At 36.9% G+C, this 27107-nt stretch overlaps 1 protein-coding gene across 6 annotated transcripts in view; it reads right to left on the minus strand.

Annotated features, from left to right (window-relative positions):
* Csnk2a2ip (casein kinase 2 subunit alpha' interacting protein) overlaps positions 1 to 27107 on the minus strand; it is a 171525-nt gene that overhangs the window by 49686 nt on the left and 94732 nt on the right. For 3 of the 6 annotated variants that reach the window (XR_013043793.1, XR_013043792.1, XR_013043791.1), the window contains one exon: positions 22687 to 22760. Coding sequence is in view for 1 of the 6 variants with exons in the window: in XM_076549089.1 (XP_076405204.1) it covers positions 11346 to 11378; positions 22687 to 22760 (107 nt within the window). In the remaining 5 variants the exon portion in view is untranslated. Of the gene's footprint in view, positions 1 to 8039; positions 8343 to 11308; positions 11379 to 22686; positions 22761 to 27107 lie in introns of those variants that run through there. The other 3 variants (XR_013043795.1, XR_013043794.1, XM_076549089.1) reach the window with 2 other exon arrangements.

Consider the following 27107-nt stretch of genomic DNA (forward strand, 5'->3'; position numbering starts at 1 on the left):
AGTTGAAATGTGTTCTTACTATTCATGGGAATTATGGAAGAGTTCGTCTGTGAACCCATCTGGAGACATCTATTATTTTTACATGTTTAACTGTCTGAACATTTCCTCTCTCATTTTACAGCCACTACTCTATTGATTTGTTTTAGATTTCAGCCTGGATTGATTTGCTTTTTAATTTCCCTAGGAAATTACATACTTCCACAGTTTATTTTTTAAATATATATAGACCTAAGAGGGAAAAATTACTCAAATCCTTCCATTCTTGATACATTTACCCATTCCAAAGTATAATTTGGTATATTTGGCTTCATTGAAATTTGGGTCAGATAAGGATACAGACTGAACCAGATCAAATCTAAAATGAAATTCATCAATTGTGATTTCCTCAAATAGGAAAAACAGCCCAGAAAAAAATCCTTTGGCAATGTTTGACTTCAAGCATAGTATACTCTTTCCCAATAAACTCAATAGGCCCACTTTTTCCTCTAGCTCTGAAAGAGATTTGTGTTTTTCTTTTTGAACAACAGATGAAATACAGGCTTGCTTTGTGAGACCATGTTTTATGAAAAGTAGGTACATTTAAGCCCTAAAGTAGTCATCACATGCTGCATGCCAAAGAGCTCACAGTATGAAAAGCAGAAGTGTGATCTAGTCAGTTACCAGATAGTTCTCTTTTTAATGAATTAATATTTATTTTCATGGTATTGAAGTGAGAGCAAATGAATGATAATTATAAATTTTGACACAGAAAAATGTCTTAAGCATAACCACATGAGTGAAAAGAAGCCAAAACAAGCATAAATAATAACTGTTAATAATTAATGACTACCAATATCCTTTATTTTTCTTTTCAAGAATAATCCATCCTTATCCTTTTTATTATTTCTCTTTCTTCTTTGGTTCAGATTGGCCTTGAACTCAGTATCCTCTACTTCTTCAGCCTCCCACATGCTAGGACTACACATATGTAACATCTGGCTCCTGGTTTTCCTAATCTTGAGGGAAGATTCTGGAATCTCTGGAATGTTGTATTTTCTTTTCTTTAATCTTCTTTTCTAAGGAATTTTTTATTCATTTTCCATACCAACCACAGATCCCCTTCTCTTACTTCATCCTGCCACCCCCTTTTTTCCCCCCCCAATCCACCCCCTATGCCTTCCTTCAACAAGGTAAGGCCTCCCATGGGGGAGTCAGCAGAGCCTGGTACATTCAGTAGAGGAAGGTCCAAGCCCCTCCCCCTGCATCAAGGCTGTGCAAGGTGTCTCACCATAGGTAGTAAGCTCCAAAAAGCCAGCTCACGCACCAGAGAAAGAATACAAGAAACTAGACATCAAAATAACAAACAATCCAATTTAAAAATAAGCTACAGAGCTAAACAGAACATTCTCAACAGAAGAATTTCAAATGGCTGAAAGACATTTAAGGAATTGCTCAATATCCTTAGTCATCAGGGAAATGCAAATCAAAACAACTCTGAGATATCATCTTACACCTGTCAGAGTGGCTAAGATCAAAAACATTGATGACAGCTTATGTTGGAGAAGATGCAGAGCAAAGGGAACACTCCTCCACTGTTGGTGGGAATGCAAACTTGTACAGTCACTTTGGAAATCAGTATGGCAGTTTCTCAGAAAACTAGGAATCAATCTTCCTCAAGACCCAGCTATACCACTCTTGGGCATATACCCAAAGAATGATTAATCATACCATAAGGACACATGCTCTATATGTTCATAGCATTGTTCGTAATAGCCAGACCTAGAAACAACCTAGATGCCCCTCAACTGAATAATGAATTAAGAAAATGTGGCACATATACACAATAGAGTACTACTCTGCAGAGAAAAACAATGACATCATGAGGTTTGTAGGCAAATGGGTGCAACTAGAAAATATCATCCTGAGTGAGGTAACCCAAACTCAGAAAGACAAACATGATATGTACTAACTCATAAATGGATACTAGATGTAAAGTAAAGGATAACCAGACAACACTTAGTTCTTAACCCCACTCAGCTCCCATCAGGGCACATTCATAGGGAAGAAGAGGTTGAGGCTTGTGGAAGCCCTTCAGAGTTACTGAGAGAAGAACATAACTGAAGATTTGAAGAGAGATCTGCTCCTAAACTCTGTGTTTTCCTTGGTTGGTACCAATCCCATGCATTTTTGCATGTACTCTTTCAATTTTAGTCGTCAAGGTCACAGTCACTTCTTTATTTCATTAAAGACTATGTTTTTTCTCTGTCACTTGGTTTTGTGTTCTGGTTTTTCTCATGGCATTTTTAGAAAACAAATTGAATTAAAGGACTTTGCTGTCTCACATTTAATCTAAAATTAAGCTTCTTATTCAATTTTGTCATTTTTATTTTAGGATTATCTAAAATTTTGATTTAACAAAAAAACTTTACATCTTAGTAAACTAAATAGTTGAATTATAATAACCTGTTTTCATCCTGATGATTAATTTTCCAATTGATTTGGTTTACAGTTGACTTTTAAAACATATCAACTTCAAAACATATATAATCTAATATAATATTGACATTAGAGTTTGTAGATACTTTAGGATTCTGTCTCTAAAGTAATAAACAAAGTAAATTTCAATTACAGTATTTTATTTCAAAAGTCATAACAATGTGTAATGTGTTGGATTTAATATTCACTGAAATGAGTATAGTGATTTAACTATATTAATTAAATAAGAAAAGTATGAGAAACTTAGAGTTCAAGCATGTGCATCTGTTCTCAAGCCCATCCATGCCAAAATCTATTGCTGGTTTTATTTAAATCACTGTGGAGCAAACTCTTCCTTCTGTCATATGTACTCATCCTGACTGAGTTCCCCAATTAATTTCTATATTTACTCATGTTTATAACAAGGGAAGGATTTGATTATAAGAGGAAGGGTTTTTTTTAATATTCCCTCTAAAGTATATTCATTTCACCTATCATTTCTCATTATTCTCCTAGGACGTTTCTCTTTTCATTTCTTCATTCAGCTGTATGTGTAAACAAGAATTTAGCATTTGCCAAAATCTGTGCTCATTTGCTGGAAATATAATATAGAGCAAGATGAACACTGCCTGTCCCTGTATGTAACCCAAAATATGGTAAGAAAGTTATTTTAAAAGTGAACTGAAAAGTATAATGTGCTTTGACAAATGCTAAAGTAGAGGAGGCACCAAGGCTAAGACAGCAGATAGAAAAAAGACACTCCAATCTAGAGAGTTAAAAACAATAAAAATAAGAAATAGTTTATGTGTATGGCATCATCTTTGTATGTTAACTGTCTATTACAGCTCTAAGCTTAGCAGAATCTCTTGCCTGCCTGGGCAGTTCGTGCTTTAATTAAGAGGTTTGAACAATTTGTGAATTTAAAAGATAGAAAACCATTTCCATTTTTCTCATTGTTTGTATACATTAGTACAATTATTTCTTCCACAAAGTTTGATTAATATAAAGAGATAGATCACAAAAGCAAATCAACAGAACATTATTGAAAAGAAAAAAGTCCTTGCTTTCTCAAATGGTATCTAAGCTTGAAGGTTCATGGCTGCACATACAGGATTCTAAGCATGAACGTTCATGGCTGTACAACAGGCTTTCACCAACTCTTTACATATTGAAGGAAAAAAATATTGTTTTTTTCAACAATATTAAAATTATAGACTACCTTCCAAACAACATGTCTAGCTTTCTATTCTAGACCTTATCTTGACAAAAAAATTCCATTTTTTTCAATTTATTAAAATAAATTTCAAAATATATGAGGTCCATGTGATAAAGTAATTCTTGTAGGCTTAAACAATGAATGTAATTTTTTCCTTCATCTATTTTGACTTAACAACCAGATAGTGCTCTAAAATTTCTTTTATCAAAAAAAGCTAGTAATAATTTCTATACACAACTACTTTACAATTATTCATCAGTTGAGATCATTCAAGCCAAGTTAGATGTCTCACACATGTACTTTGACATAATTTCATTGAGATACTAGACATTTTCCATGTGACATATTTCTAGATAAATATTTCTTGACACTAAGATAAAGATGTTGGTGAATAAATTACTCTGATATTGAAATGAAGAAATAATATACAATAGGATATTTTCACCAACATATCCACTGTAAGTGAAATTCACTTCAAAGGCTGTAACAGAGCTCTGGAATAAAAACACATTTTCTCTGGAAGATTTTGACCTCTTACATTGATATCATCAACCAAAATTTTACTTGGCCTAGATATCTGAACCAAGGACCTTGGAAATTGACTGTATTTTTGCCCTATGTAATTTTCCTACTTTATAGGATTATTATCTATCTTGTGGTGGTTTGAACAGGGATGCCCCAATGCATAGATTCACAGGTTTGAATACTTGGCCCATAAGGAGTGGCATTATTAGAAAGTTTGGCCTTGTTGGAGTAGGTGTGGCTTTGTTGGAAGTATGTCACTGGAGGTTGGGCTTTGAGGTCTCATGCTCTAGCTACACTCACTGTGGCACACACTCTCCTAATGCTGCCTCAAGATCAAGATGTAGAACTCTCAGCTCCTTCACCAGCACCATGTCTACCTGTACGCTTCCATGAGTGTCTCCATGATGGTAATGGATGTAACCTCTGAAAGTGTAAGCCAGTCCCAGTTAAGTGCTTTCCTTTGTAAGAATTGCCATGACTGAATGTACCAGGAGACCATACCCTTTTGGAGGAGGGGGTGGGAAATAGGTTGCAGGAGAAGACTGGGTGGGTGTGGGAGGAGAGATGAGACAGGGATCTGTAGTAGGTATATAAAATGAATTTTTAAAAATTTAATAAAAAAAAAAAGAATTGCCATGGTCAAATGGATAGAACTAGAAAATATCATCCTGAGTGAGGTAACCCAGACTCACAAAGACAAAAATGGTATGAAGTCACTCATAAGTGGATACTAGATGTAAAGCAAAAGATAAACTATAACCCACAGTTCCAGAGACGCTAGGAAACAAGGAGGACCCTAAGAGGGATGCATGGATCACCGTGGCAAGGGGAAACAGATGAGATCTCCATGAGTAAACTGGGAATGGGGGAGGATAGAGAGTAGGGGATGAGGAATGAGAACGTGAGGGAATGGGATGGTCAAGCTAGGGGAGGGATGGAGTGGGAGAGCAATGAAAGAGTATCTTGATAGAGGGAGACATTGTGGTGTAAGGGAGAAACCTGGTGCTAGAAAAATTTCCAGGAATCTACAAGGACAACCCCAGATTAGACTACTAGCAATAGTGAAGAGGGTGCCTGAACTAGCCTACCTCAATAATCAGGTCAGTGACTACCCTAACTGTCATCATAGAACCTTCATTCAGCAGCTGGTAGAAGCAGATGCAGAGATCCCGAGCCGAACACCAGGCTGAGCTTCAGGAGTCCAGTTGAAGAGAGGGAAGAGAGATTATATGAGCAAGGGTGGGTCAAGATCATGATGGAGAAATCTACATAGACAACTGAACCAAGCTCATAGGAACTCACAAACTTTAGACTGACCACTGTGGAACCTGAATAGAACCATACTAGGCCCTTTGCATACAGGAGATAGTTGTGTAGCTTGGTCTGTTTGAGGGGCCCCTGACAGTGGGATCAGGATCTAACCCTGCTGCATGAGTTGGCTTTCTGGAGCCTACTAGTTATGGTGGGACACCTTGCCCACCCTTGATGCAGGGGAGAGAGACTTGGTCCTGCTTTAATTGAATGTATCAGGCTTTGCTGACTCCCCATGGGAGGCCTTACCCTTTTGGAGGAGGAGATGAGTGGAGGCTGGGGGAAGGATGGTGGGGGAGCAGAAGGAGGGATGAGATGGGGATCTGTGGTTAGCATGTAAAATGAATAAAACAATTTTTTAAATAAAAGAATTGCTGTGGTCACATGCTCATGGTGTCTCTTACAGCAATAGAAACCCTAAGACACATCTCAACAAAAATACAACATTGAAATTCTCATGGTAGAAAGAATAGCAGAAAAACTGCTTGATTGAATGCACAAGGTATGGGTGGGAAATAACAAAATAGTGATTTGTGTAAAGATCAGTCATATTTAAAAATATGTAGAAGATAAAATACAGCGGGTGAGGAATTCAGTGAGAGTCCTTGTGTTTCTGTGTTTGTTTTGATGGGAGAATCCCGAAAGGAAACTAGAGGGAAAGAATCCACCAGGTGGGAGAGGTAATGCTGAAGAGAAAGGACCTATGATCTTTTGTGCAAACTTTCTGCAAAGTTGAGATCCTAATAGACATTGAAGCACATCCCTTAGATACAAAGAGGACATTTTCTTGTCAGTCGTGGGGAAAAAAATGGATGGCTGTAGTCAGTTTGCCATCAGGAAGTTGAGAAAGTAATTAGGGAGGAGATTCTCTGTTTTCAGGGAATCAGAATGTAAGTAATTACTGAAACTGATAATGGATGATGGGAAGATGGAAATTTTACTAACATCAAAAGGGTTTGAAAAAGGCATGATTTAAGAGGAATTTTTGGCTGTTTTACAAGGACATACAACAAGGTTACTGAGCAGGGCTAAGGAGCCCATTAAGTTCAGCAGCTGTTAATTTATAGTGAGACCACAAGATCCCAGGTGGTCACTTTTTGTACTTGCTTGACTACTCAAGTGCAAGTTCAGACAATTTACTGGTAGGTTTATTTCCAGAACTGAGATTCTGCCAAATAGGTACCTCTAAAAGAGAGTCAAGGAAGCTTATAATATTAAAAAGAATTTTTAAAAGAAAGACCTCGTTAATCTAGGCTGCAAAACAAGAAAAAAATTAAAATTACCAAGGAAGTGGAATAAAGAAAATTCAACAGACTAGAATTTGATGGCAACAAAATGCTCACGGTGAGATTTAACAAACAAGATCTCAGAAAAAAAAATGATAATGTGACAAGCTGAGAGAAAAGGAGAACAGGGAGGTTCAAAGGGGATAAAATCAGATGACTCTGGAGATAGAGTCTGGAGTTAGATGGGAAGTCAAGGAAGCCACTTCAGTGCTGAAGTCATCCAGAGAGGTAGCAGCTTTGTGTTATTAGAAGAGTCTATATAATATGCATTGAGAAATTCTACAGAGAGGAACATCTAGAACTGGGAGTAGGTGATATATGTGAAAGTCTTAACACTGAAAGATAATGTTTGGGATGTGGCAAGAAGAAATTGGAATAATATCGTTCTTTTTTTATAGCATTGCAATTTGAAAAAAAAAAAAAGAAAAAGTCACTTGAAAATACTATGCTAGTTAAATTTCCACTAGGGAAACAGTTTTATTCATGACAGAGACACTAGAAGACACTCCCAAGGATGTCTGTATATTGTAGAAGTTTGTTATGGGGGTTTGTTAATGATGAAGTTGCAATTGTGTTGTAGTTCTGTGGAAGGATTTCTTCAATGGGGCAATAACATGGAGGATCTTACTCAGGTACAAAAAAAAACATAGTCACTTTAGACACTCCATTCAGAAAGGCTCATATGTTCTTGCTGACTGATAAAAATGAAATGGGAGGTGTGAAATTAGTCTGAAACATTGTTTTAAGAGGGGCCACTAAGCTTAGAATCTGGGGACTGAAGCAACTTTAAAACCAGCACACACAGAACTTAGACTCACCCAGAATGGGTTGGATAGATAATACTGGGTTCAGACACGTCCAATGGCATGAAGATCAATGTTACAGAAGATAGCCTTTCCCAAGGCAATGATTTAAGTGTATCACAAATACAATCTTGTTTGACACTCTAAATAACTTGAGGTTATACCACTGTCATTACAGTTTCTTGGAGGGAGTGCTGCAAAACTGGGGACAGAGAGATGATGCTTCTTTCCTGGTGTCTCACAGGTAATAGTGGAGCTGGGGTTGAAATCTCTGGCATGCTACAACAGCTACTGCTTAAAGATAGGAGGGGATTGAACCTCTTCCACTTGATGTGAGGAAGTAAAAGGTATAAAAGAGGATACACATAAAGGAACATGTACAGCTGATTACAACCAATGTCCTCTTCATTCTTTACAAAATTCAAATTTTGTTCTAGATGACGATACAAATGTTAAAATATATTTTATTCTGTAGCATCCCTTTCAGGGTATTTTGCATGGCTGTGACAACATCTTCTTCAAACATGGAGTGGATGACAACAGTCAGATACTGGCACACTCAGCTGGAAGGATGGTGACTTCTCTGTCATTTGTCTCCTTCTCCTGGTCCTCACAGTAACTGGAGCTGCACCATCCATAGTGGACCCACAGGTGAACTTGAGGGATGATGCTAAAAAGTAGGACGCTGGATCCTCAATGATACCTTGGCATTGCCGTATTCTTCTGACTTCCTAGTCCCAAGCTACTCTATGTGGAAACAAAACACCTTTCTTGACTTAGCCACTGTTTAGGTCATTTTTGTTTATTTGCCTGTTTTTGTTAAATTCACTAGTCAATATATAAATTCAAGATGCTTTTAAAAGACTATTTTCCAAGTGAGGTCCTTTATTAGCAAGGAAGTAAGTTACTGAAATGTGCTTATTGAAGTAAGTAAAAGGAAGCTACTGATGACTTCAGAAGTGAAAACTGCTCAACCATCCCATTCCCTTATGCTTTCATCTCCATCCCCTACTCTTTATTGGCCACCCCTCATGCCCAGTTTACTCACGAAGATCTCATCTATTTCCCCTTCCCAGGGGGAAAGCAATGAAAGAGATACCATGATAGAGAGAGATATCATGGAGATAGAGAGAAACTCAGTACTAGGGAAGTTGCCAGGAATCCCCAAGGATGACCCCAGCCTGGACTAATAGCAATAGTGGAGAGGGTGCCTGAACTGAATTGGCTTGCCCCAGAGATCAGACCAGTGAATACCCTATCATCACAGAACTTTTCTCCAATGACTGATGGAAGCAGATGCAGAGATCCACAGCCAGTCACTAGACAGAGCTCCAGGAGTCCAGTCAAAGAGAGAGAAGAAGGATTCTATGAGCAAGTGCATCAGGATCATGATGGGGAAGCCTGCAGAGATGACCAAACCAACCTAGAGGGAAGTCATGAAAGTTGGATCAATGACTGTGGAGCTTACATGGGACTGGACTAGGCCCTCTGCATGGCAAGACAGTCGTGTCCCTTGATCTGTTTGGGAGGCCCCCTTACAGTAAGATCAAAATCCATCCCTGGTGCATGAGCCAGCTTTGTGGAGCCCACTACCTATAATGGGACATCTCGTGCAGCCTTAAGGCAGGGGGAAGGGCTTGGATTTGCCTCTGCTGGATGTGCCTCCCTGTGGGTGGGAGTGGGGGGTGGGGTGGGAGTGAGGGGTGGGGCAGTAGGGGGAACTGGGGGTGGGAGGAGGGAAATCATGATTTTTGGTGTGTAAAATGAATGAAAAAATTTTAATAAAAGAAGAGAAGTGAAAATTAAAACACTCATGACTAACGGTTTTAAAGGTCCTTGTTAATTATAAAATTAGAGATAAGTGCAAATAGTACAAAGTAGAAAAGGAAAAATGGCAATAGTCTGAATGTTTTAAACATTAGGACCTTGTCTTAAAAATAGAGTACAACGATAAGGGTAGTGAGTAGAGGGAATATTGGACGATTTAGATTTGATGGTTTGCTTTTGATATTAAGAGATGTAAAGCCAGGCTTGGTGACTGAAACTTGAGAGTTTGAGGTGAGATGTCATGAATTCAAGAGCAACCCAGACTATATGAAAAGACCCCTTCTCAAAACAAAGCAATTTATTTGGACAAGGGAGAACTATAGTTGTGTGTGTAATATTGGATATGCACAAAATTATATACTTATAATTCTATATGAGGAGAAGGAGAAAGGGAAGCATAGAGACAAATAAATAGATGAGACCAAGAAAGGTACTTTCAAATGGTGTGCATTTCTATTTATGTGTACTGCTGTAAGTGAAATTTCTAAATGAGGTCAAATCAGTTTAAGGCTCTCAAGTGAAATAAATACATACAACAACTAAAGACATGTAAGTTTTACATCATAGTGCAGACTGTAAGATATGCTTGCACCTGCATAGTCTTAATTTCTACTCTTGCTGGTAATTACATCAGGATACTTTATTAACAAAATATATTTAGACTTTTGATCAGACCAACTTTAAATTTTCAGTTGGCTTCCAACTTATAAGTATTCTGGTAGGATATTATAGTTGTGAATATTCGAAATTGAAACTGAGAAGTTCATGGTGCATTTGAGAAATAGATGTTTCAGGAAGATTCTGTAGCACACTGTTCATGCACCAGCAAACACTTTAATGGACATTTCACCAGTCTACTGAAGCTCTATCCAAGCCAAAAAATATGAGGAATAAATTTATCTCTTGTCTGCTTCCTTTAAAAAATAGCTATCCTTTTAAAGAACCTACAATTTTTTACCCATGTGATTCTCAGAAAATATTGAGACATGGGGCCAGAGAAGCAGGTAGCCCAACTGTAATCTTAACATCTCCAGCATCCCCTCCCAATACAATCTCCAGCCTTAACCCTGCCTCTATAGCAGATCATCTATTATGGCCTTCCCTATTCTCTGCCCTCACCTCCAGCAGATCTCACAGACCTCCTCCATCTTTTTTCCCAACGTGTCCTGTTATCCTTGCCTGAACTCCAGTAGGCTGTCCCTGGGAACCTGACAGGCAAGCCTCCAAAGAAACAAGTAGGCCAGCAAAACAGGTACTTTAGCTTCAACTCTTCACTCTCTTTCCTTGTCTCCAAATTTAATTCCCCAAGTCTCATCCCCAACTCTGTAGCAGACTACATGTTGTCTCTCTTAACTTTCTACTCTCATTTCTGGGGGACTAAGAAGATCCTAGTAGAACACTATGATTTTCCCTCTAATGTGGACACCTTCATGACCCTCTGTTGCTGTCTGTTTTTATTCTTTTGAGGGGACCTGCCACCCAGTTTCCAAATAAATAACACAGGGAAGTTTATTCTTAATTGTAAATGCTCAGCCTTAGCTTGGCTTATTTCTTGCCAGCTCTTCTTATCGTAAATTAACCTGGTTATCTTTTGCCTTGGAACTTTTCCCATTCTCTTACTTTGGTAAATCTTACTCTTACTTTGTGACCTGCTATGTAGCTGGGTGCCTGGTACCTGAAGACCTCCTTCTTTTCTGGCTACTTCTTCTTTTTTCCCCCATATTTCTCCTTCTCCATATTCTCTCTACCTGCCAGCCCTGCCTATCCTCTCTCCTGCCTTTCCATTGGCCATTCAGTTCTTCATTAGATCATCAGATGCTTTAAACAGGCACAGTAACACTGCTTCACAGAGTTAAACAAATGCAACATAAACAAAAGTAACATACCTTAAAATATGTCACCAATGCACCTGCTCACTTCTAGTTATCCCCATTCATAAGTGTCAGCTCCCATTACCTAGAAAAACATTTTACCTGGTAAACCCTGTGGCCACACCTGGGAAGATCCTAGAAGAATTCCCTGCAAGGCAACCCACAGCAATAAAGCCTCCTAAGAACCACAGAGGAGAAGAGAAACAAAGAAAGAAAACACCCACCCAACAAAGACAAGACTAGATATCCACACCTATAATTACAATCATCCCAAACCCAGATTCATCGATGCCAGTGTAAAAAAAAAAATCAATAAGAGCCAGGACAATATGTCTTCACTATAGTCCAGCAACTCTACCATAGTAGGCTATGAGAAATGCAACATAACTTAAACACAAGACAAGGACTTTAAAATAACCTTTATGAATACAATAGAGGTTCTTAAAGAAGAAATGAATAAATCCCTTGATGAATTCTATGAAAACATAAACAAGCAATGGAAATAAAGAAATAAAACAGTTCAAGTCCTAAAAGTGGAAATAGAATTGATAAAGAAAACTCAAGCTGTGGGAAATCTGCAATTGAAATATTTAGGAATGTAAAAAGAATCATAATGGCAATCCTCACCAACAGAATGCAAGAGATGGAAGGGAGAATTTGAGTCAATGATGACAAATTCAAAGAAATGGAATCCTCAGTCAAAGAAAATGTAAAATATAAATAGCAGCAGGCATAAACATCAAGGAAATATGAAACATTATGATAAAGACAAATACATGGATAATCTGATAGAGGAAGGAAAAGAAATACAGGTCAAAGGAACAGAAAATTGTTGCCAGAAGTTTTCCTGTGTCCTACCTGGTCTACAGCCGCTCAGACCCAAGTAAACACACACAGGCTAATATTAATTAAAACTGCTTGGCCATTAGCTCAGGCTTCCTACTGACTAGCTCTTTCACTTAAACTCAGCCCATTTCTGTTAATCTATATGTCGCCACATGTTCTGTGGCTTTACATGTGTGCCATTACATGCTGCTCCCTACATGGTAGGCTGGCATCTCCTGACTCAGCCTTCTTCTTCTTCCCACAATTTTCCTTGCCTGCTATACTTCCTGCTTGGCTACTGGCCAATCAGCATTTTATTTATCAACCAATCAGAGAAACACATTCACAACATACAAAGCAATGTCACCCATCAGAAAATATTTTCAACAAAACCATAGAAAAGGATGTCCCCAACCTAAAGAAGGAGGTACCCATGAATGTATAAGAAGCATACAGAATACCAAGTAGGCTAGGCCAGAAAAGGTATTCCCCTCAGCACATAATAATCAAAACACTAAACACACAGAATAAAGAAAGAATATATAAAGCAACAAAGGAAAAGATTAAGTAAATTATAAAGAGAGAACTACTAAAATAACACCTAACTTCTAAATGGAAAATCTAAAAGCAAGAAGGGACTAGACAGATGTTCTAAAAAAATCTAAGAAATTGCAGATGCTAGGCTAGACTACTATGACCAGCAAAACTTTCAACTACAATAAATGGAGGGGAAAAAAATGTTCCATGATAAACTATATCTAAGCGGAATCTCTCTACAAATCCAACAAAACAGAAAGTCGTAGAAGGAAAACTTCATCTTGAAGAGGTTAATCACACCCCAAAAAACCACAAGGAATAAATAATCCCAGATAAGCAAATTAAAAGAGGAAGGTTAGAAGTATCACCATCTCTGACCTCAAATTGTACTATAGAGTATAGTAGTTAAGATATTATAGTATTGGCATAAAAACAGACATGTTGATCAACAGAATCCAATTGAAGACCCCCTACAAAAATCTTCACACCTGTATACACATGCATTTTTATAAAGAAGACAGAAATACACATGAAATAAAGATGGTATTTTCAACAAATGGTACTGGTCAATTGCATGGCTGCATGTAGAAGAATCAAATGGATTCATACTTATCACTCTTCATAAACTCAACTCCAAATGGATCAAAGACCTCAGTATAAAACCAGGTACACTGAACCTGATAGAAGAGAAAGTCAATAATATCCTTGAACTCATTGGCACAGGAAAAAAGACTTTCTAAACAGAATATCATTGGCATAGGCACTATGATGAACAATTAACTCAGAAGTTTCCACACAGCAAAAGACACCATCATTCAAAGAGGTAGCCTACAGAATGAGAAAAGATTTTCATCAATTGTAGTTTTTGTTTTGTTTTGTTTTTCACTTTTTGCTTTTTGGGGCCCTGCCACCCAGATTCCAAATAAATATACAGAGACTTTTTCTTACTTATGAATGCTGGGCCTTAGCTTGGCTTTTTTCTAGCTAGTTTTTCTTAACTTAAATTATCCCATCTACCTTTTGCCTCTGGACTTTTACTTTTCTCTACTCTATATTTCTTTCTTTACTTCTGACTCCATAGGTGTCTGTGTGGCTGATACCTGGCGTCCTCCTCTCCTTCTCTCTCTCTCTCTTTTTTTTTTGCTTCTCTTTATTTTTTCTGCCTAGCAGCCCCATCTATCCTTCTCCTGCCTAGCTATTGGCCATTCAGCTCTTTAGTATAACAATGAGACACTTTAGAAAGGCAAAATAACACAGCTTCACAGAGTTAAACAAATGCAACATAAAAGAATGAAACACATCTTTGCATCATTAAAAAAATATTCTACAGCATAAACGAATGGAACACCATCTTCAACTAATTATCCACAACAATCAACTCCACATATGGCAGAGGGCTAATATCCAAAATATATAAAGTACTCAAACAACTAGATATCAAGAAAATAATTCAATTTTAAAATGGGGTACAGTTCTAAACAGTGAATTATCAATAGAGGAAACTCAAGTGGCTGAGAAACTTAAAAAATGGTCAACATCCTTAGTCATTAGGAAAATGTAAATCAAAACCACTTTGAGATTCCATCTTGCACCTGTCAGAATGGCTAAGATCAACAAAACAAGCAACAGCTCATGCTGGTGTGGATGTGAAGTAAGAAGTACACTCATTCATTGCTGGTGAGAGTGGGAACTTGTACAGTTAGAATGGAAATCAGTGTGGTGATTCCTTAGGAAGATCGGAATTGATCTACCACATGATCCAGTTATATCACTCTTGGGCATATAACCAATGGATGCTTCATTCAACCACAGAGACATTTGCTCATCCATGTCCATTGCTACTCTATTCATAATAGCCAGAAATTGGAAACAATAAGTATGTCCTTCAACATATGAATTTATAACACAATGGTATGTTAATATGCTATTAAAGAAAATAAAATTATGAAATTTGTAGGTAAATGGCTAGAACTAGATAAAATCCATTCTGAGTGAGTTCACCCAGAACCAGAAAGACAAATATAGCATGTATTCCCTTATATGTGGATATTAAGTGTGAAGCCAATGATAAGAAAACTACAATCTATAGAACCATAGAAGTTACATATGGAGTAATGATCATTTTTATACTAAATTATGTGAAAGTTATTAATTATGTAATCAAACTGCAACTATCATTAAAGCACAAAGCAGAGCAAATGAACTAAGGAAAACAGAATACCCTCTGTCATATGAGGATAGGGTGAGAAAAGCTTTCCAGGAACCAGATGTTTCTTGCATTTGCCATTATTTCACCCTGGATTTAGCAGAAAAAAATTCCTGTTGATTGCAAGGCACTAGTCTATAACATATAGTTGTACCCAAGTACACTAAGTTGATATTCCAGCTCCACATTTTTTGTTTATTTGTTGTTGTTGTTTTGTTGTTGTTTTCAGGTGCAGACTTTGAATGATTTCTTGGAGATTTCAGGGTTTGGCGCGCAAGTGATTTACATAAAATGAGCAATTTGTGTTATGTAAATAAGTAAAGACCTGAACCTAATTACATTTTAACTTGGTAATTTTAGAAACATGCACATTTTATGAATTTAAATAAAGCAAAAAATTATGGTAGTTTATTATGTCACAGTAAGTAAATATGAGAGCAATGAATACAACAAATTAGTTAACCCATGAGGCTACTGTTAAGTATTTTGGAATACTGTCAACAACAGCATGAAGAAGAAAATCACATCTCATGTGATTTAGTAGGGAACAGGCTTAGCTGTAATTTTAATACATATAAGTCCACTGTGCAGACAACGTGAAGGACTATTAAAAAATGTGTACTTTCAGATGTACAAGGGAGACTAAAAGAGGCAAAGTGACTGGCCAATTGTCCCATAGTTTGCAAATGTGAAAGCCAGGTGCAGAATTTTGTATGGGAAACTCACTGGTTTATTGACACTATTGGGGGAGAAGAGGCCAATGTATGGTGGCAGTTGTCAGCAAGGATAACAATTGTCACAGACTGATATTAAATTAAGACAAAGATAAACTCATGGACTTCCTCCTAGTAAGGAAGAAGCCAATACAATATGTTTAAGTTCTATTCTAGTGTTCTATTTGACAAAAAAAAAAAATCACACAGGTTATTCTAGAACAGAAGAAAGAGGAGTTGGTGGAAGAGCACAAGAAATGAAGTAGGTAAAAATAGCACTTAATGCAAATTAAATTTGAATTTGAATTTTGGAGACAGTGATCTAGTTTACCCATCAGAGAAACAAAGTTTCACAGAGGTCCTGAAAATAGGGTAGAAGATGGGGACCCAGGTCACCAGCTGGTGGTGGGTGCTGCCACTCTCAGGCAGTCTGCTTACTTGTTTGTCTTGACCCTCTGGACAACCTGCTTTCTCCATCCTTTCCTTCAATTATCCATCCTACTCATTCATATTCACATAAAATTTTCCAAATAATTGAAAAGTCAATGAAATGGATTTTATAACCATTTATAAATTGAAAAGCAGCACATTAATAATTCCTTTGAATGTCCACTATTTCATCTTCTCATATTACCATTAAAGTCATGGAAGATGAAACTTAGCACTCTAAGGTTGAGCACATCTGGCTATGGAGTGCATGAAAAATAAAGGCGAGGAATCCTACATGGAACTGACATTAGACGTAGCCTTTCTACATTTTCAGAAACAAACATCAGCTATCAAAGCAGACTCCTCAACCTGCACTATAAAGCACTGAACTTCACAATGGACAGACCAGGCACAGACTCTGCAGAATTCTGCATTAAGATTTACTTAAAGATTTCAAACTGTAGGTCTTCAAGGCCAAGGACAAAAGAGAGAAAACCTGAGCTTCCCAGGAAGCTCCTGTGACCTTCCTTCCTGTCTTTGTTCTTGCATATGTTCTTTATTCTAGAAAAATAACATGCCAGGTTTTCAAGTACTGTTTTTTAAACTATTACCTTACACTTTAAAGTATTATCAAATATCACCACTTTGTGCCCAGAAAGTGGTATGGCTTATTTGATATTCAGTGGTGATCCATGCATTAGAAATTCATAAATTCTGGGTTTATATTATAACCATTATTATTAATAACCAGGAATAATTCTCTACAATCATGCTGTAAGTAGGAATTATTCCTCATGAAAAATGCTAGTGATTCACTTAAAGGAAACTCCATTTAATAAAGTGGGTCCCAGTTGTCTGATTTTTTTCCTTGATACTGATGGGGTTGAAAAATAAAGAGTTCTTCCTAAGACAAACAATCAAAACTCCCAGGCAAGCCCTTTAAATATTTCAACCCAACAATTTTAAGTAATGTGTAAGCAAATGAATACCTGAAATGAATTCATTTGAACACCATGAAAATGTGTCCTAACTCTTAGACCCAGTGGATATGTCAAACAAAAAAATAATCATTCTATTATCCAGTGCATTTACATAGTGTGTGTGCCCTGGCAAGTTCACTACTAACTACATACATACAGAAAGCTTCTGTTGCAAGTAGGAGGACGGGAGGAGAGGGAGCAGAGAACTTGGGAGCTACATTCCTTAAGAAGGAAAATGGAAAGAACTAGGCAGGGCACAAGGAATGTACTCAAACTAAAATATCTAATTTCTCCACAGAGGAAGGAAGAGCTGTGCTGGCAATTCCTAGAACGAGAGTGGTTTGTATGCATTTCAATTTTATGTCAAATCAAATAATTGTGAATCTTGATAAATATTCCATTTCAAAAGTATGTAATAAGATTATTAAATGGTCTTGCGAATAGTCCATAAAGCATGAAAATTTAAAAAATACATTTTTAAAATAACTCCGAGATGTATCTTGCTGATGTGGACATTTGAAAGTAATGATGAGTAACCAAAAATTTTAAGAGTTTGGTTAAAACTCAAGCGGGAGACAGAAACAAACAAACAAACAAAAAGTGGCAGCGCAGGATGATGATGCACAAGAAAACCTCAGATGATTTTCTAGATTTTCAGAGACAGAAGAAACCAATATAATGGTAGGAAATACTAAAAACAATATACTATCACCAATGCACAACAAACTGGAAGTCATAAGGAAGGTTCAAGGCCACAGTGGGTGGAGTCATTTGCAAAGTTGAGCAACAAAAACAGTGATTACAAAAAGTACTGCGTACATGCACTACATTCCAAAGACACTGGCTAGAAACATGTGTATATGAAAATTTAAAAAATAATTTAACCAGAAGAGGAACAAGACGGTAACAGAGAAAGTTCCTCTAATATTTCTCTCCGGTTTGAACAGCTGTGATCAAAATTACTTGCTTTCCTAGTCAAGCAGATCAAGACAGGAACTCAAGGCAGGAGCTTAAACAAGAAACAAAATAAACAATGCATTCTGGCTTGCTTCCTCTGACTGGCCCATGTATAGCCATGGTCTAATTGCACAGGGATGACACCAAGAACAGTGAGCTGGATCTTCAAACGTCAATCATTAATCAATAAAATGCCCTCAGTGGTTGGGGAGCTAGCTCAGCAGTTAATACTCACTGCTCTTGCAGGGGACCTCAATTCAGTTGCCAGCATACAAATGGTAGTTCATAACCATCTGTAACTCCAGTTTCAGGAGATCAACATTCAGTATAGTTATATCCATGCAGGAAAAATACTAATACACATAAAGTTAAAATTATGAAGAAGAAGGAGGAAGAGGAGGAGGAGGAGGAGGAGGAGGAGGAGGAGGAGAAGGAGAAGAAGAAGAAGAAGAAGAAGAAGAAGAAGAAGAAGAAGAAGAAGAAGAAGAAGAAGAAGAAGAAGAAGAAGAAGAAGAAGAAGAAAATGCCCCATAAACATGCTCACAGACTAATCTGATAGTCATTCCTCAAATGAGGTCCCCTATTTCTGAGTGACTCTAGTTTGTGTCAAGCTGACAAAAACTAACCAAAACAACTTATATGAAAATGTGCTTTTGGCATGCATTACTATGCACAATGAATATGTGTAGTGGGTGGCCATTCCAGCTTTGTCCTGGAAGTACTACCCCCATTGAGGCTTCCAGCAACTGTCATGCCTACAAGGCAGGGCCAAGATAGGAGCACTTAAGACTTGAGATCCTCTTGGTTCCTGGATCCTGGACACTAGAGGTAGACAGAGCAGAGTTCTCCAGAGAACACTGCTGGACTTCACAACACCTTTCCTGGACCCTGTAATCTATACCTTTATTTGTAAGTTAACCCACAAAATCAACCTTCCTTTTAACTACATAGAGTTGCCTTAATTCTTCCACCAATAAATATGTGCTTATAAAACAAATAAATGAAATAAAAATTTTGGGTCTTATCCAATTCAGATTATGATTCACTGCATTTGAGATTGTGTAAAATAACTTATTTGTAAACCAGGTCTTAGATGATAAACACATGAATCAGATGCAAGCTACACATGATAGAGACTTTCCACATGTGTGCAAATAGAACATAAAAAGAATGGCATTGAAATACTCTGTCATAACAAAAAAATTTCATGAGCACCATACAACCAAAATTAGTTTAAAGATTTGTAATAAATTTGTACATTGTATTTATACATGGGTCTAAGTGTAAATACACACACATATACATACATACATGCACACACACACATATATCAGTAAAACTTAAAATAAATGTCTTACAAGGATGAACATTAAGCACACATGAATAAATAAGACATTGCACATTGTGAAATACATTGTGATAAAATATGTGCAGTTTTAAAACATATGAAAGTATTATTGCTATGACTCTATAAATATTGAGCATGCTAAATATAATAGAAAAAATGTATTATGAACCAAATTTATAATTATGCTCTAAGGAATGGATGACAGATCCTGGATGTTTACATAGATTGGTATTAGCATTTACTAAAGGTTTTTTTCTTTGTAAACAAAAGATTTAAAAAGGCTAGGTGGAGATGAATGATATTCTACACAGACCATTAGAGGTTTGAAGTCTTTCATAATGAAAGCTAAATTGAAGATTAAAATCAGTTAAATAGTCAAAGAAAATATAGCACTTAGTATTGAGCAGAAATATAGAATATTTTCAATGTCTTAGAGGACCTAATTTCAAAGCAAATTCATTTCTTCTAAAATGTATGTCTTATTAAAATGTGTATTTCTTTGGATTTGGATGACTATGAACAATAAGTGAAAGGGGGTAGCAGAGAAAACTCATATGCTACACAGTCACCAAAACTAAGAGAAACAAGAGAAGTGTTCATTTTAGGACACATTTCCAGGTGTTGATTATGGTAGATTTCTTTAGAAATTTCAACTAGAAATCTATACATGTAGGGAAATATCCATTTTTCTGTAGTTGGATTTTCTTTTACTTTAGCCCCATGTTGGGTGCCAAAATGTTGGGGTTTTTTTCTCTTAGCTCTTCGGGGGCCTGTCAACCAGCTCCCAAATAAACCACACATAGAGGTTTATTCTTAATTGTAAATGCCTGGCCGTAGCTTGGCTTGTTTCTTGCCAGCTTTTCTTACCTTTAAATTATCCCATCTACCTTTTGCTTCTTGGTTTTTTTTTCCTTTTCTTACTTCTGTATAACTTTCTTTCACTCTTTCTTTGAGGCTGTGTAGCTGGGTGGCTGGCCCCTAGTATCCTCCTCTCCTTGGCCCATAGCATCCTCCTCTCCTTGTTCTCTTGCTCTTTCTTCTTCTACTCCCAGATTTTTCCTTCTATTTATTTTCTGTCTGCCAGCCCCACCTTTCCTTTGTCCTGCCTCACTATTGGCTGTTCAGATTTTTATTAGACCATCAGGTCTTTTAGATGGGCAAAGTAACACAGATTCACAGATTTACACAAATGCAACATACAATGCAACACATCTTTTATATCATTAAACAAATGTTCCACAGCATAAACAAAAATAACACATCTTAAAATAACAATTTTATAAATATTTTGTTGTAACTATTCCCTGAAAAAAAACCCACTCTTAGTATACATTTAAGTGTTCACTTCCAGTTAATCCATCTTCCTTGCAGGTGTGAAACATTTTAAAAAGATATTTGCACACATCTGTAAACCCAGCACTCAGGAGGTGGAATCACAATGATGGCAAGTTACAGCACCTCCAGAGTGCTGGGTTTACAGGTGTGTGTCAATAGACCTAGTTCATAGTTTTCTTCCTTGAGGTTAATCTTAAGGAATAAGACAACAGGGAAACAGCTATAATTAGGTTTTTCTACAAATACCAAATCATCATCCAGGTATGTGAAACCACATTACATGATTGGCACAATTGAATGTGAACTCATAGGGTCCATGTTCTATTGTCCTGCACTTCACTAGATATTACTGATATTTTGAGATTATTTTCTCAAATAACCTCCTTCTTCAATGGATAAATTGAGAATACTTCTGACTTTCTTTAAATATTATCTCATCTCTCAAAAACCTGAAAAAAAAGTATTTCTGACACTGACAAGTGTAACAAGTCTTTTTCTGTCCCAGTCAGTTAGTTCTCAAATAATGACACAGAGACTTTTTATTAATTATGAAATCTCAGCCTATATCTCAGGTTTGTTCCTAACTACTTAAATTACATCTTAAATTAACCCATTTGTATTAATCTATGTTCTATCATGGGGCATTGCTTCTTCCATCTTGTACATTCTGTTTCCTCTCCTTGTTTCCTGGTGTCTCCTTCGTGCCTAGATTCCTCTTCCTCTTCCTTTCTCTCCCTGGAGAAACTACTCTATTATCTATCCTATCTTGGTGAGTCCAAAGTTTTATACCTAAACCACTTTCTATCATAACTTGGATTACCTTGCTAAAAGATATCTTATTAGACCTTAAAATATCTTTTTAGATAAATAACAAGCTTTTATGTTTCTCAACCTTATAAACTTTACATCTCTTATGTAAGGTTCTTTTCTGAATTTGATAACAAGGAAAACTGTAAAACTATAACTATCTAGTCTTTAACCACATCAGAGACCAGAGAAGGATATAATATTACCTGGTTAAAAAGGAAATACAGAGCAAGCATCTTCCAAAACTATAGAAATTACAGAAGCATCTTGCTATCTGGATAGTCACTCAAGGTTCCTCTGTGATTTTGGGGTATCCATCTTTGGCCTATGGGCCTAGAATATCTGATCAACTTTTCTGTGAGGAATTTTGAAGGATTGTCCTACCATGTCTTGGCAAAGTCCAGCAGTAGCTTTCTTTTGTGTTCTGCTCATCAAATTTGGACAGAATACTGTCAGCAGAGAAGGCAAGGGTACTTTTTTGTCCAGTGTCCAACTTTGCCACAATAAAAGCAAACTACATATAGAAGTTCTTTAATGCTTGCCATCCATTTTTGAAGTAAATTGGTGCTGCCAGGAGCAGATGTGTCTCAATGGCATAAAAGCCTTAGATTATTAAATATTTTAAGTCCCATATTCTGTATGTCTCTGAAGTATTTGAAGACCACTTATATCTCTGTTTAACCTTGACAACATATATAACATGACTACAAGTTTGATTATTAAAGATTACTACTAAACTGTATTTCTTAATTATACAATACATTTTAAAATGAGCTACATAGATATAATACCTTAAACAAGAGTAGTAGAAATATATACAGCATAAAAATACTCTAAATTTGTGTCAACATACAAAATATCTTCAACAAAAGTAGAAATAAATATAGAGTATGTTCTAACAAAAATAACCTTAAATTTGTTTCAATATACAAAAATACCTAAAACAAGAGTAGGAACATACATGGAACATATTCTAACAAAAACAACCTTAAATTTGTGTCAATATACAAAAATCCATAATAATGTAAAATATTTGAGATTAATAGCTGCTTTTTAGTTTATAGTAGATTCAATAATCTACCCTCTTATCCTATATTTTGCATATCCCCTTTTTTCTTTTCAGAAAGAGATCCTTGAATCCAACTTCCCTTCCTTAGTTTCCTCTCTTGCCATTACTAGCAACAATTTGAAAGCAACCCCCCTAAATGACAACAAACATTTGTAAACCACCAAATGACCAAAAAGTACACACCCACCTCTTGGGAATGTGGGTGTTGTATCCTTAAAATTACTTCATGTTGTCTGGGGGCACTGGCATCTTCAGGAGATCCTGAGAAAATTGAAATAATGGTCAAGTCCTGAGAGAGCTAGCTGTATCATTTGTTGTCCAGTATCTGTGTGATGAGAAATTGCAGGTTTATCTGAAGTCTTGGCTAGAGTAGTCTGTGAGGCCGGACCACCTTAGCTAACCATTTTGAAGTTGATCTGGATGTAGATTTTTTGAGAAACTTCAACACAGGCATTCTGAGACACTGAATCATCTGGTTTACTTGTTTTTATTGGTGTCTGGTACTTTTTTTCTGAAAACACACAAACTTTTAACGGATATATTTCTGTATTGACACAAGTGTGGAATGTGTTGTGTGCACAAATCAGCTAAAGATGATTTCCTCCTCTATGTTGAGCAGGTAAAAGGCATCTGTCAACTTTATAAGTCCATTTGAACTGTATAACCAAGGTGAAATAAAAATCTATATTTATGTCATATGAAAGGATGGCATTTAATAATAAGTCATGAGGGCTCTGCATCCAACAAGACTTATCATGTCTCATCCCAGTCTCAGAGCTGCTCCCATGTCAAGGGATCAGCTTACATGTTGCCTGTCTTATAGTTTTTCTCCCTTTTTCCCTTCAGTTCTATAGCTAAGATATTTCAAGAGGGCTCCCCTGGTCAAATCTGATTGCTATTAACTTTGAAGAAATTCATAGCTTTTCCTTTCCTGTGGAAACAAAGGCTTAACCTCTTCCCCAATGCAACACATTGCCTGACTTCCATTTTGAAGTCAAGGCATCTCTAAAGGATATAGGCTGGTTTAACTCAGCAGCCCCTTTCATAATCCAGTGTCTCTTGGCAGCAATTGTTTTGTGTTCATCAGCATTTAAAAAATTTAGTCAACAAAGCACCATACCAGATCAAGATGCACTGTGTATTTCCCATCCTTACATGGATATATATATCTTTACTCTTTCTTAAGGACTTTATTATTTTTAATTACTTATTTTTTTCTATAACTGTCCACTCCCATTTTGTACTGTATCTATTTAAAGGCTTTCTCAGTCTAGAGTGCTTTACTGTATGCCTGCAGCTTTCTCTGACCATGTGAGTCAAGCCTTAAATCTGCTGCACAGCTCTGCACATGGTGCTGGCTGACTTAAGCCCAGAGGCAACAGCTAGGAATCGAATCTGTATATAACACGGTCTACCTGAGGGACTGAAGGACTAGGAAGACATGTCTGGCCCTGTGTTTGTGTGTTTGCAACTTTTTTTTAAAGTTTTCTCAGGTCCCATGCTGGACACCATATGTAGTGAGTCTTTTTCTATCCCATCCAACCAGCTTCCAAGTAATGACACAGAGGCTCTTATTAACTATGAAAGCTCAGCCTATAGCTTAGGCTTGTTCCTAACTAGCTCATAAAACTTAAATTAACCCATTTATATTAATCTATGTTTTATCATGTGGTGCTACCTCTCTTCTATCTTGCACCTCCTGTTTTCATCTCTGTGTCTCTGATGTCTCCTCCTTTCCCTTTCTCTCCCTGGAAATCCCACCTATACCTCCAACCTAGCTATTGAATGTTAGCTTTTTATTATGCCAATAACAGAAATACATGTTGACACAATATACAAATCTCCTACAAGAGAGCAGATTGTTCCCTCTTTTGGGATATACTGATAGTTCCCAGAAGATACAAGACAGAGTCGGGTCAGTGTTGTTCATACCAATGTTGTCCCATACATTTCATGAAGTCTTACTTAAAACACATTGAAAGTAGACATTGTTAGAATCCAGAGCAAGATAAATAACTTACACTGCAATTCAGAAGTTTTTAAAAGGCAAATAATTCTAAAAGTAAATCATGTCATAAGTCAAAAAAATTCAGGAGGGGAAAAAAACAACAAAATTAAGTGAATACAAGAGAGTGCAAAAGGAAATTAAAAAGAAGACAGGTCTTCTGATGCCATCTGCTTCCTTGGCATAACACAGACTGTGCCAATAACAATATGGCAGTAACAGCAGAACCTAGCTTTTGTTAATGTCATCCTTTGATGCAAACTCCAAAATATCCCCTGACGATGATAATGATGCTATAAGACCATCAGGTCTACACCACAAGGTGGTTTAAAACCTAAACAACAAAAAGGAAATCCTGACATACATGAAGACATGACAAACAAATAGAAGGATCATCTGTCCCCATTTTTTAGCAAGACTGCATAGAGTGAATAAATTACATAGAATGGAGCTTCAATGAAAAGCTGAGTAAATTACATCAGTAAATAAACATCAGTTGAATGCCTCAGTCTGAATTAATTGAGCATACATATATGTGTGTGTGTGTGTGTGTGTATATATATATATATATATATATATATATATATATATATAGAGAGAGAGAGAGAGAGAGAGAGTATGTTTCAGCACCACTATTTTCTAAGGATTAGTATACAATCAGATTGAGATAGGATCTCTCCTCATGGAATTTTGTCTTTTTGAGAGGATATCACAGAAACAATTACAAAAATGATGTGTTATCATCAGAAGTTTAACATGAAAAGAGCCTGTGGCAGGGATTTCTGAAGAGGTTATAGAAGACCTCGAACACATTAACATTACCAATAGTACCATTTTACCTATGTTTTTTGCCAATATAAGAGGTAAAAAGAACAATTCATAATTAACTGTATTAGAATGATTCAGACTAATGAAGCATTACTTCAATTTTTTAAGTGAATAGCTTCAATAGTATGAATTCAATATTTCCAAATATTTTAGGGAAATTTATTTCAAAGATAAGATTTAAACCAAAGCAAAAGAAATCAGAAAAAAATTCCCAACAAGAATTTTTAATGCAGTGAGTTAAAAGCTGCATTATGTTATAGTAATTGAGAGCAATACAATGGGTGAACATAATGTTTCTGATCACAGGAAAGCCAATTGACCCTTTTTGTATGCTGAACAAGAAGAAGTTTCCCAGAACATGCCAAGGCAAAGCAGATCCCTTTTGGATAAAAATACACAAATAGAAGATCTTTCCAGACAAGAAGATTGTGGGTTTAAAACATATGGTGGGATAAAGCCCTTACTAAAATTTATGCATTGTAAAGAAATCATAGTGTCTGAAGCAACTAAGAGGACACAAGAGAAAAGAAGTCAATTTTGAGAAAGCACTGTGCTTTCAGCCAGTGAGGTGGCTCAGATCCTATGGTACTTTGAATGAGAACAGTCCCCATGGGCTAGAGAGATGGCTCAGCTGTTAAAGGCTAGGCTCACAACCAAAAATATAAGAGAACAGTCCCCATTAGACTCATATATTTGAATGTTTGGCCCCCAGTTAATAGAACTGTTTGGGAAAGATTAGGAGCTGTGGCCTTGTTGGAGGAAGTATCGTCTTGGAGAAGGTGTCATTAGGAGTAGGGCTTTGAGGTTTCAAAAGCCCACACTCCTGTTCCTAGTCCCCTCCACCCTTCACCACCCCCCACCCCCCACCCCCCGCTCTGTTTGCTGCCTGTGGATCAGGGTGTAAAGCTCTCAGCTACTACTCTAGCACCATACTTGTTTGTTTCCCACCATGATGATCATGGACTAACCCTCTGAAACTATAACCTCCCAAGTAAATGCTTTCTTTATAAAAGTTGTCTTGGTCAAGGTGCCTCTTCACAGCAATAGAATAGTAGCTAGGACAGGTGGTAAAGGCACTTGCCATGTAAGTCTGGTGACCTAAGTTTGATCTCTTGAACTCACATAAAGGAGGAAAGAGAGGACTGATTCCAGAAAATTGTCCTCTGATCTTTACACATGAGTACTATGGTACACAGACTGACAGACAGACAGACCACACACACACACACACACACACAGAGAGAGAGAGAGAGAGAGAGAGAGAGAGAGAGAGAGAGAACTTTCTCCAGTCTTGCCAGCCCTGTGGTTGAGATGAATCTCTCTCACCCACTTCCCGAAGCTGCTTGGTCTCAAGTAAACACACAGAAGCTTATATTATTTACAAACTGTATGGCCTATAGGTCAGGCTTCTTGTTAGCTAGCTCTTATAACTTAACTCAACCCATTTCTGTTCATCTCTATGTTGCCACATGGCTGTGGCATTACTGGTCTGCTGGTATCTTGTTGCTTCTTGGGTGGTTGGCTGGCATCTACTCTTCCCACCTATCTCTTTCCCTTATCTTTGCTTGGATTTTCTGCCTGCCTCAAAGCTGCCTTGCGATAGGCCAAAGCAGCTTATTTATTAACCAATGGAAGCAACATATATTCACAACATACAGAAAGACATCCCATAGTACACAAACACACACAAAATAATAATAATGATGATAATGATGATGATGATTATAAATTAAAAAGAAAGAAACCATCATATTTCATCTAGAAATTTAAACACC

This window comes from Peromyscus maniculatus, chromosome 12 (assembly GCF_049852395.1).
Source record: "Peromyscus maniculatus bairdii isolate BWxNUB_F1_BW_parent chromosome 12, HU_Pman_BW_mat_3.1, whole genome shotgun sequence".
NCBI lineage: Eukaryota > Metazoa > Chordata > Mammalia > Rodentia > Cricetidae > Peromyscus > Peromyscus maniculatus.